Source organism: Microtus ochrogaster (genome assembly GCF_000317375.1).
Source record: "Microtus ochrogaster isolate Prairie Vole_2 chromosome 14 unlocalized genomic scaffold, MicOch1.0 chr14_random_2, whole genome shotgun sequence".
NCBI lineage: Eukaryota > Metazoa > Chordata > Mammalia > Rodentia > Cricetidae > Microtus > Microtus ochrogaster.
Window position 1 is genome coordinate 12,097,649 of NW_004949097.1, and position 12,560 is coordinate 12,110,208.

The window sequence follows — 12,560 nt, forward strand, 5'->3', positions numbered from 1 at the left end:
CCACTGGTTTGAGGCCAGCCAGCGTCAGTGAAACTGTATCCAAATAGGGCACGTGTAGAGCAATCCAAGCTGTTTGATCTCTCTGTGTGTATTTGTCTTGGGATAGGGCTGGTCTTGAACCTAATCTTTCTTTTCATTGCTGGGATTATTATGGCCTGTGCAACTGCACTTGGTAGAGTCAGTTTTTGATAGAGATAAAGGCATGCCTGAGAGTTGTTGTAAATAAAGTGTGGAAAAGACACTGTGGCGCTACACAAAATTATGTTGGTATGTCATACAGCTTCAAGTGAATGAACATCGTGTTTCTGTTCTGGATTCCAGCGTGAGTGTATCTCTATCCACGTGGGGCAGGCAGGTGTCCAGATCGGCAATGCCTGCTGGGAACTGTACTGCCTTGAACATGGTATTCAACCTGATGGTCAGATGCCAAGTGACAAAACCATCGGTGGCGGGGACGACTCCTTCAACACATTCTTCAGTGAAACCGGAGCTGGCAAGCATGTGCCCAGAGCAGTGTTTGTGGACCTGGAGCCCACTGTGGTCGGTAGGTGCCTGGGTCAGGGTGGCAGCTTTCCTGGGAGAGTGTGAGTGTCTCAGGAAAACCTGCTGACATCTCTGCAGAGTGTACAGCTGTACAGATGTGTGCTTGTGACTTTGTTGGGGGAGAAACTGAATATAACCACGTATAACCACAAACTAGGAGACACTGTTGACATATAAGCACAGTAGAATTGCATGGCCCTTGCCTGAAAGACTCATGGCCCATATGGTCTCTCTAGATGAAGTGCGTACCGGTACCTACAGACAACTCTTCCACCCAGAGCAGCTGATCACTGGGAAGGAAGATGCGGCCAATAATTATGCCAGAGGTCATTATACCATTGGCAAGGAGATTGTTGACCTGGTCCTGGACCGAATTCGAAAACTGGTAAGAGGGTTGCAGAGAAGGCTTCATGTGGTGCTTGTCCTGGTCCAGAGAGTTGCTCTGGATGGTGGTGGGGGTATGGTCATTTTGGCAAAAGGGTTAGAATCAAAAATTTCATGAGTTTACCAAAATACTTCACCATAGAGCCTGTTCTTTGATGCAGCCATGGGTCTTCATTGTGGTGTTCAAACTACAGTGTGTGGTAGACAGTGGGTTTGTGTCAGTTTGCAGAGTGGAACTCATGAGGCTGGGGCGTGGCTCTGTAGGCACTGGCTTACGTACTCTGGCTTCTCACAGGCAGATCTATGCACAGGACTGCAGGGCTTCCTCATCTTCCACAGCTTTGGAGGGGGCACAGGATCCGGGTTCGCATCTCTGCTCATGGAACGGCTTTCAGTGGACTATGGCAAGAAGTCCAAACTGGAATTCGCCATTTACCCAGCCCCCCAGGTTTCCACAGCCGTGGTGGAGCCCTACAACTCCATCCTGACCACACACACGACACTGGAGCATTCTGACTGCGCCTTCATGGTGGATAACGAAGCCATCTATGACATCTGTCGGCGCAACCTGGATATTGAACGCCCCACATACACCAACCTGAACCGTCTGATCGGGCAGATCGTGTCCTCCATCACAGCCTCCCTGAGGTTTGACGGGGCTCTGAATGTGGATCTAACGGAATTCCAGACCAACCTGGTGCCATACCCTCGCATCCACTTCCCGCTGGCCACCTACGCCCCCGTCATCTCAGCTGAGAAGGCGTACCATGAGCAGCTGTCCGTGGCAGAGATCACCAATGCTTGCTTCGAGCCAGCCAATCAGATGGTCAAGTGTGACCCTCGCCACGGCAAATACATGGCCTGCTGCATGTTGTACAGGGGGGATGTGGTTCCCAAAGATGTCAATGCGGCTATTGCTACCATCAAGACCAAGCGCACCATCCAATTTGTGGATTGGTGCCCAACTGGCTTTAAGGTAGGACTGGGTACTGTGACCATCATATCTGCCAGTTTCTGCTTCAGGGCCATCCAAAGCTCTGGGCAAGAATTCCCTTTCCACGTCAGGCTCCAAAGAAAGCATGTATTGTAATTAACTTCTAAGTGATTTTATTTTTTGCAAATAATGCTGAGTATCCTTTCTTAAAACCATCAATTACCAAACCTGTAGCAGACGAATGAATTTTTTTTCTCTGTTGGTGAAACATGGAGAAGCAAGGACATCCGGGGAGGGAGTGTCTCACAGGTGTGTTGTGCCTCGCCCAGGTTTCCTCCCAGCTGAACCTGTCCCCACAGGGGGACAGTATGAGTCAGGCTGGCCGTCCCTACAGAAAGAGTCTGCCAACACCACTTGGCATTACTGGTTTACCACACAGTCTTTTTACTTGGACTACACTAGTTTCCATGTTTAAAAATTAGATTTTAGTTTGGCATTGATGGTGGCACATGCCTGTGATCCCAACACTAGAGTTCAAGGTATTCCTTGACCCCATAGTGAGTTTGAAGCCAGTCTGGGCTTTGGAAATAATTTTTATAGCCTTTAATTAAAAAAAAATATTAAAACTATGAAAAGCTGAAACTCTACTTTCATGGTGAATAACAAAGCTTTCTGTCCTGATAAAATGGAGCAGTCTGAATATTCAAGGCATAGTCTGCCTCCTATGTGGGTGATGCTGGTTGACAGCCTAGCAGAGAGAAGCAAAGGACCCCTGTTCATCTTAAAGTGGGCGTGTCCTTCTTGATCAGAGGAAGACGTCTTACGTCTCTGTCCTTGCCTGTTCCCATCTCCAGTCTGACTGTTCCTATCTGCTGCTAACAATAACCTGTTCATCAGGGTATGAAAAGGGTTTATCACCCCTCAGCTACGATTTCTTGCTAGGGTTCACTGCTACATGGGAGTTTCCCACACATTCATACCAAGAGTTCCTCTTCCTTTAAACATACAGTATACCGTGGATAGGGTTCTCGTTCTTTGCCTTTGTTGTTCCAGTCCGGCCGTTAGTGGTCTAAGTAAGTCCTTCGAAATCGTATGTGTTGCCTTGTACAGGTGATTATTCCCCCAAAAGTATGGTGTATTTGCAGCTTAACCTGGGGCCACAGCTAGTGAACTTAGTATTTCTGAGGCTATTATAAACTCGACTGTATGTTCTTCTCTGGCAGGTGGGTATCAACTACCAGCCCCCCACCGTGGTGCCTGGGGGAGACCTGGCCAAGGTGCAGAGGGCCGTGTGCATGCTGAGCAACACCACTGCCATCGCCGAGGCCTGGGCCCGCCTGGACCACAAGTTTGACCTCATGTACGCCAAGCGGGCCTTCGTGCACTGGTATGTGGGAGAAGGCATGGAGGAAGGGGAGTTCTCAGAGGCCCGGGAGGACCTGGCAGCGCTGGAGAAGGATTATGAAGAGGTGGGCGTGGATTCCGTGGAGGCAGAGGCAGAAGAAGGGGAGGAATACTGAGTGTATGGGTCTGACTTCCCCACCATTGAAACTAAAGGGCTTATTTACTCATTAAACTTTCTGTATCGAGGCATTGCCTTCCTGTGTGCTGTACTTTCTAACACAATTCCTTTCTAGATACCTGCCTTTCCTGCATAAATTTCTCTAGGGATTTCTCTAGGGAAAACATCAGTTTTTCCCTAAGAAATGATAAACCTGTCTGTGTTCAGTTTTAAGTCCTAACTAAGGACATTAGGATAATGTGTTTAATGTTGAAGTGCTGCTGGACTAGCACAAAAACGGACCCTGTCTTGGTTTGCTGGGGACAGCGTCCTCCTGGGCCCCTGGCATGTGTCCTGGGACTGCAGAGCTCAGTGCCTGATGCTTCATTTCCACTTAGCCATTTGCTCCCTCCCACCCCTGCCTGGTGTCACACGGCTGTTGGAAGTTATCCAGAACCACCCACCATCACATGGCCCTGTTGTACTGAGGTCACCTTTGGCCAAGCCCTTGTTCCTAGTATGGAATTAAGTGTTGAATTCTGGTCTTGGTAGATTCTCTTATGCAATAGCCAAGCATTTTCTTGGTGATGACCTTTTTCCCGTCAAGGGCTGCTCAGTCTTATGTCAGCACAGAAGGTTCTTATGTAGCACTGTATAGACCCCACATGCAGTCGCTCCTTCCTGTTCGGTCCAGAGCTACACTTAGATGTGCACATGAGCCACGTGTGGATGTGTAAATCTTCCAGAACGATTGGTCAGAACAAAGCTGCTGTGAGGGTCCAGATAGTTGAGTACAGTAGAAAATCTGACTGTGTCCAGGCTTGGTCTACTCTCTCTTCACCTGCTAACTGGTGCTGAGCAAACCAGTTTTTCTTCTCTGGACCTCAGTCTCCTGTGAAAGGACTGCAGGGGGCCCACCCTTCCTGCTTGAGCAGCACGGGTTTGTGCTTCTGCAGACTTCCCAAGGTGTGGCGTGTGCTTAACCAGCTGTCAGAGGCCAGGGCTCTTGAGGCCTGGCTTCCAAGCACATCTACTTCTCGTGACTTTAAGTACTGCTTCAGTAGTGGGCACTCAAACCAGCAGCACTGCCCTGATATGGATGTCCTGGAGCACCCAGTGTGGGCTCAGGCTGCCATAGAGCCATGGGTGCTGATTCTGCTTCCCGGTTGAGAAGCTAGTCACTGCCTGTGTCCCTAGAGAAAGCCTTTTTTAGTGAGAGGGTGGACGGTACTCCACACCCAGTTCTCCAAGTCAAGACTGCAAGACTGGCTTCAGGCACAAAGTGGCCCAGCACGAGAGACTATGGACAGGAAGCTGGGGGATGGTCTAAAGCAGACAAGATGGATACCTGGTCTCCCTCTGGCAGAGGACACTCTAGGTATCCTTGCTGCCTACAGTGCAGTATCAGCCGTTGTTTATACGTTGACCAGGGCCCGGGCATCGAGTGTGGGCTAGGAGTGAGCACCAGCCTGCTGCAAGCATTAGTAGCTCCAGAGGGACTGTGGGGCTCTGTCCCTTGGCTTCTGTAGCGGGCTTCCTGCCGATTCCCTGGTTTGTTGACCTGGTTTCCCAGATCTGTACCTTCACACCAACTACCCAATATTTCTAGGCCAGAAATGTTCCCTGCCACTCAGTCTATGATTTAAACCTATCTGGTTTTCATGGGTTTTTTAAAATACTGCTTAAATTCCATTTTTACTTAGCTGGGGGCCATGTTCATAGCATGGCATCTGTGTGGAGGTTGACGTGCAGGAATTGGTACTCTCCCTCCACACTGAGGTCCGCAGGATGTGTGGAGGTTGACGTGCAGGAACTGGTACTCTCCCTCCACACTGGGGTCCCCAGGATGGAAGTGCCTTTATACACTGAGCCATCTAGCCAGTTTGTAGGTTTCCTACTCTCGCTGGCCTTAACCTCATGACCCTGCTGCTTCTACATGCTGGGATTATGGGTATGAACCACACTTTCCATCTAAACCTGACGCTTGTGATAAGCCAAGCTTTGTGGTTTATCCTTCCTTACACCATGGATAATCTAGCTTTTCCAACCCCCTTCCAAGTCCCAGTCCTCATTCCCCAGACTGCTCAGAATTGCGCACGTGTGTGAATGTGCACACTTGGACGGCATACCAGTGTGTCGGGGCACACACAGAGACAGAATACTGTTTTCCACCTCTGGTTTTGTTGCTCTTGATGAAGGCCCAGCTCTGACCACCTCTGCTCACTCAGGCATTCTACCTCCCGGGTAAGCAGCTGCACTTTGAAGGTGTTACCAGAATGAGTGGACATTTCCTCCCTTCAGCAGGAGAGCTCTCTAATGCCAGCTGCACTACGTGGATTCCCACTGTCCACTCCCCTTCCCCTAGCCCACAGCACCTAACACAGGAGCCATGCTTGCTGTGCTGAGACACTGGGGCTACCCTAGCCTTGTGATCCAAAAGTCACCTGCCCAGGGTGTGCTGCTCTGACTTTGTGGGGCGCGGCCCTGCCCTGGTCCTTTCCCTCTGTGCTTTTTACCTTAAGTATCTATTTTAATTGACTATCCTCAACATGTTTCCTGAGCTTTAAATAGCAGTGATAATTTTAATGACTAAAAATACCACAGGGCTAATAATGAGATTTAGATGAGAAAATAGACAGGGATGAGTATGGAGAGATGGCTTACAGCAGGGTTTCTGTGGTGGGTGCTATGCGTGGTCCTTTCATATCCAGTGTCACACACACACACCTCACACAAAGGCAATTACATCCCAAATCATAAATTTTTGAATAGTTAGCTCTGGAAAAAATCATGGCAATGGAGTTCAAAAACAAATAATAATGGTTTATAATCAGGCAACCACTATCTAAGGAAGTATAAGAAGCTGTAAGAACAAAAATGGGCCCAGCATAAACGGAGTCACACATGTGTGTCCTGGTGGCCGGTTCATTGTTCTAGAATGTGGTGAACTGGGTGTGCCCATATTGGTGGGGGGCGGGGGGCAAATAGAAAGGAGGGACCAATGCAGGTAACAGTCCTGAAGGAAGCGGATATAGAAGCAATACAGCAGTGCGCACACTGGAACCTGATGGAGAATAGTCTCCATGGAGACACAGCAGTGCCCACACTGGAACCTGATGGAGGATAGTCTCCATGGAGACATAGCAGTGCCCACACTGGAACCTGATGGAGGATAGTCTCCATGGAGACACAGCAGTGCTCACACTGGAACCTGATGGAGAATAGTCTCCATGGAGACACACAGCAGTGCCCACACTGGAACCTGATGGAGTATAGTCTCCACGGTAACACAGGCCTTGCAGAACCAGGATCCTTCCAGCCTGGAGCTCCAACCAGGCTGTTTTGGAGCAGCAGCACTCAGGCCTACAGCAGCTGCATGGGCTCAGGGATGAGACCTTTGGGACCTCGGAAGCATCTGCCTTTCCCTATTAATATCCCAATGGGAAATCTCTCCTTACAGGTAGGTATTGGGATCCATGTAGTTTAACAAGAAGACTTACTTGATGATAAATCCCAGTAACTATTATAATTTAGTGTAATGTTTTGTTTGTGCTCCAACAAATAAAGCTTGCCTGAAGATCTGAGAAGCAGCAGCTGGCCACTAGTTCTTATCTCTATGAAATCCTCAGACTAAAAGTTTGAGCTCCTGTCTCTGCCTGCCTTATATTCCTCTCTGCCCAGCCATATCCCTTCCTGTCTCCACCTCCCTAGTACTGGGATTAAAGGCATGAGCCGCCACCACCACTTGGCTCTGTTTCTCTTTTAGACAGATTCTGTCCTGCATAGCCCAGGGTGGCCTTGAAGTCACAGGTTCTCCAGAGTCCTGGGGTTAAAGGTGTGTACCACCACTGCCTGGCCTCTATTACTAACTAGTGTGGCTAGCTCTGCACTCTGATCTTCAAGCAAGCTTTATTTGTTAAAGCACAAACAAAATATTATCGCAATTTAGGAAACATTTTCCAGGAGCCTGACGGTAACAAGATGTGTGTACATAATAGAAGAATTAATGGGAGCAATTAATAGTGATAATGTGCAGGAGCTACTCTGTGGCTCATTAGAATAATGTAATTTTGCCTATCTGTTTGCTATTGAATAATAGGATTATGTTTCATTTTGTTTGTATAAAACTTTAAAAACCATGAGGGTATATTTAATGTAGTGAATTTGGCTACTGTTGAAGAAACTCCCAGATTCTGGATATGGCTTGAGCTAACAACTGTGGCATTCCACAAAATGTTTCAGGCCCTATTCCACAGACAGGAAAAGCTACTTTTCCTGATGTTGCTACGAAACACCTGGGAAAAAAACATTTTAGGAAAGAAGGGTTTGTGCTCAACTCATTCTCTTTTTTAAATGTTTTTAAAGATTTCTTGTTAGCCATAGGTATGTATGTGTGTCTGTGTGAGTATATGCACATATGTGTGGGTGCCCAAGGAGGCCACATGGCATCAGATCCCTGGGAGTGCAAGTTGCAGGCTGTAAGGAGCTCGACATGCAAAGGGAATCGAACTCAGGTCTGCTGATAGAGCCGTGCACACTCTCAACCCAGAACCATCTTCCCAGCTCCTCACTTTCCCTCTGTTCAGTCGGGGATCCCAGCCCAGCCCCTCATTTTCCCTCTGTTCAGCCGGGGATGCCAGCCCAGTTCCTGACTCTCCCTCTGTTCAGCCAGGGATCCCAGCCTGTGATACTGTCCATATCTAAGGTGAGTCTTTCCCCGTCAAACCAATGGAGCTATTCCTCACAGACAGGCCTAGAGATTTGCTTCCCTGATGATTCTAGGTTCAGTCACGCTGACAAACCCTGTGACACAAAACTCCTGGTAAGCATCATCAGCACCAGCTAGAGAAAGGGAGGTCATTTTTATTCAAGCTTCCTTTGCTAAAGGGACATTCAAAAGTCCTTACTAAGACTTTGGTGCTTGCCTCACCCCTTGTCATCAGGTTTTAGATGAATATGGTTCTCCCCAGTATGACAGGTAATTTTAGCATCAACAAAAGCACAGATCCAGAAATTCAGACAAAATGAATGTCACTTCAAAGTGTAATTATTGTTGCTATCATTAATTTAGCTAAAAATCTTAATTAGGCCAATCTTCATTACAAATACATTTCAGGTAGCTAGAGAATTGCCCCAGCAGTTCAGAGCACGTGCTGCTCTTGTAGAGGACCAAGGTTCAACACCCGTCACCCACATGCAGCTCATGAACTACTGTCACTCTCATCCCAAGGAATCCTACGCCCACTTCTGACCTCTGCAGGCACCAGGCATGCACACAGCATGCATACATACATGCAGGAAAGCACTCATGCACATACAGTAATAAATGCTTTTAAAGGACATTTTTGGGGTAGGAGAGGTGACTCAGCAGTTAAGAGCACTTGTTGCCGAGGACCCATGTTCAATTGCCAGCACCTACATGGTGGCTCACAGTCACCCATAGCTCCAGTTCCAGGAATCTGATGCCTTCTTCTGACCTCCTCAGCCATCAGGCATGTACATGGTACACACTCACATACGTAGGTAACTACATACACACACAAAAATTAGATCTTTAAGCTTGGTTTGGATCAAAAGAAAAACCAGGGTGTCTTTTATTCATGAATACTTACATTTTCTTACTTTTTCGTAAGACTTCATGTCTTACTAGAAGAGGGTGAATTTAGCATATATGTCTATCCTACCTATTCTGTGATTTAATGGACTAGCCAAGAATGTTTGGACAGGACAGGCTGTAGTTTGGTTGGTAGGGTGCTTCTCTAGCTCCCATGAGGCTCTGGATATGCCCCCCAGCAGCAGGTAACCACTGTGATGGCGCACACCTGCGATCCCAGAACTCAGGATGCAGAGACAAAACTCCAGTCCAAGCCATCCTCAGCTTCTTGGGGAGCTTGAGGCCCTATCCAAAAACAAAGGAGTATGGCAAAAGGAAGAATGAAAAAGGTTTTGTCCAGTGAGATTCTCTGAACCCCAAATGTTACAAGTTATGCTATTGCTCACACTCCAGACCTTGACAGCAAGGCTTATTGCTAAAGGCAATGCCTATTTGGGTCACAGAGCTCGAAGTGATGCTGGTACTGACCTGGAAGTTTGACCCCTGTTGGTAACTTCTGTACTGTTGGAGAAATCTACCTATTCGTGCTGCCAGAGGAGAAAAGCAAGCATTGATCTGACCTAGTTTGTTGTAATATGAGCGGCGGGACTGCGTTCCCAGCACCCAGGCCACCCTCATGGCTAGCTTTACCCGAAATAATTACACGGACACTGTATTCTTTTAAACACTGCTTGGCCCATTTCTATCTAGCCTCTTCTAGGCTAACTCTCGCACCTGGACTAGCCCATTTCTAATAATCTGCTGTAGCCCACGAGGTGGCTTACCAGGGAGATTCTAGCCTATGTCCATCCTGGGTCAGAGCCTCATCGCGTGTCCAGGAGAGGGGAGCATTGCGTCTCTGCTCCAGAGAGCAGAGCTGTCGAGTCTGAGCTCACTTCCTCTTCCTCCCAGCATTCTGTTCTGTTTACTCCTCCCACCTATGTTTTAACCTATGAGGGCCAAACAGTTTCTTTATTGCTTAACCAATGAAATCAACAGATTGATATATGACACTCCTACATCACTAGTTGTGAACCCTGCAAACTATGGCAATGACTGATATTACTATAGAAGACATGACCATTGGTGTAATTGTGGCATGAAAATGGGCCTAACCAACCACCTCCTGATTGGATTTAAGTCCTACTGCATAATATAAAACCCATACACCTCTGAGATTCCATCTTACACCTATAATAATGGCCAAGATCAAAAACACTGATGACAACTTATGCCGGAGAGGTTGTGGGGTAAAGGGAACACTCCTGCATTGCTGGTGGGAGTGCAACATGGTACAGCCCCTTTGGATATCAATGTGGCAATTTCTCAGAAAATTAGAAAACAACCTTCCTCAAGACCCAGTCATACCACTTTTGCATATATATCCAAAGGATGCTCAATCGTGCCATGAGGACATGTGCTCAACTATGTTCATAGCAACATTGTTTGTCATAGCCAGAACCTGGAAACAACCTAAATGCCCCTGGACCGAAGAATGGATAAGGAAAATGTGGCACATTTACACAATGAAGTGCTACACAGCAGAAAAAAAAGTGACATCTTGAAATCTGCAGGCAAATGAATTGATCTAGAAAACATTTTGAGTAAGTTAACCCAGACCCAAAAATACAATTATCATATGCACTCACTCATAAGTGTTTTTTAAACATAAAGCAAAGAAAACCAGCCTACAAATCAAAATCCCAGAGAACCTAGACAACAATGAGGACCCTAAGAGAAACATACATGGATCTAATCTACATGGGAGGTAGAAAAAGACAAGATCTCTTGAGAAAATTGGGCACATGGGGACCATGGGAGAGGGTTGAATGGAAGAGGGGGAAGGAATGGGAGCAGAGAAAAATGTAGAGCTCAATAAAATCAATTAAAAAAAAAGAAACCCATACCTGAAATCATTGTTGGGCTGGACAGATCATAGGCCTTAGGAGATAGGGCTATTATTCTGCAGAGTGCACATACTGTTAAACTGACTCCTGATGACTTACCGTGTGCCCATAGACCAATGCATCCTCCAGCCACATCTGAGAGGCTTCTATTGGCTGTGGATGGTGACTTACAGTGACCCATAACTGGCCACAGTGCAAAGATAGGAGACTGGAGTGCTCGGCCTGAAATGAAACATCTACACCGTGCCCCTCCTCCAAGGGCTCAGGGCTGATTGCATAAAAAGGGGTGAAAAAGCTATGAGTATCGAGGCAGTGGGGAAATACAAGGGAACTGTCGTCTGTGTGTAACAGGACAGCCTCACATGTGAACTCAGTGGTATGACAGCAGACATGGGTCCTGTGCATGCTCAAACCAAACGAGAAACCTTCACGGAGAGGGAAGCCAGACGAGAGGTCTCGCCCCAGCTGTGGAGCTATGAATAGCTGCTGAGCCGGTGTTGGGCAATATTGGATCACATTATGGACCCCAAATTTGCATTTACATTAACTAAATAAAATTAATCTTCTGCCAGGAGGCAGAATTAGCAACTAGTTAACAGAAAGTAACCACAGAGCCTCGGAGGGCATCCGGAAGAGAGAGGTGCATTGGAAGAAGTAGAGAGGGACTTGGAGTGGCTGGGTTTTGTTTGTTTATTGGCAGAGCAGAAAGGATGCGCTCTTTGGGAGATGCCAACTAGATCAGAGGTTAGCTAGTTGCTACTTAACCTCTCTGAGCTAGCGGGTTTTCACCCCAGCCTTTGAATCTCAAGTTTTATTTATAAATAGATTGATAGAGATTCAGGTAAAGCTACCTTTAGCAACAGTGGTAGAGCCAGTACCTGTGGGGGCAGAATCCCTACCAGGCTGCTGCCTGGGCCACTGCCAGAGAAGCAGGCCGGTAAGTGAGGAGTCGCAATTGCTCTCTGAAATAGCAGTAGATTAAGACACAAGCACTGGGCCGAAGTTAAAACAACAGATGGGGATGTCAGCTTCTGCCAAGAATATTAGAGCCGGTAAGCAGACCACCCAATGGAAGGCCAGACTTCCATGAGCACAGCGACAGCGCGAATTGGACTGGATGATTGGATGAATGGGGAAGAGGCCCCTAAGTTGAGTGGGTGGGGAAAGGAATCTCAGAAGACTGAATATGGTCAAAGAGCTAATAAAAACGAGTGCTTTAAGGACTAAAGAAAACAGAATATGGGCATTTTCTCTGAAGTAGTAGAGGAGCAGTTGGCAGACTGTAGTGTTCAGATCACCCGCACTGACGCTCCAGTAAGGAACCCCTCACCCACATTCCTATGAGTAACCCCTTAGTCGTGCTCCTGGAAGTGACCCCCAGTAAACTCAGCCCACCAAGCTAGACAGCTGAGGTGTTCCTTGGTCTGCCGTTGCCTGGGTGATGCAGTAGTAAACAGAAATAGGTTCCCTAGGAATCGCCACTCCACAGTCAAGCTAGCCCTTTGGGAAAACCCTAGCAAATCTTTGTAGTGGGGTGTCCAGGTGGGCAGACCAGCCCAGGACAGCTCACTTCTTCTTGCTCACGTGTTTGGGTTCCCAAATAAAAACTAAGCAGTTGTCAGGAAACAAAAACAGTGAGTAAGCCGGGTGGTGGTGGCGCATGCCTTTAATCCCAGCACTCGGGAGGCAGAGGCAGGC

General features: G+C 47.5%; 1 protein-coding gene across 1 annotated transcript; it reads left to right on the forward strand.

Moving 5' to 3' along the window:
- Window positions 1-324: 324 nt before the first annotated feature.
- Window positions 325-3,406, forward strand: LOC102002128 (tubulin alpha-3 chain). The gene is made up of 4 exons (XM_026787928.1): window positions 325-544; window positions 780-928; window positions 1,223-1,903; window positions 3,085-3,406. Exons 1-4 carry the CDS (start codon window positions 424-426, stop codon window positions 3,379-3,381), a joined length of 1,248 nt encoding a protein of 415 aa, XP_026643729.1. The 5' UTR covers window positions 325-423; the 3' UTR covers window positions 3,382-3,406.
- The last annotated feature ends 9,154 nt before the right edge of the window (window positions 3,407-12,560 follow it).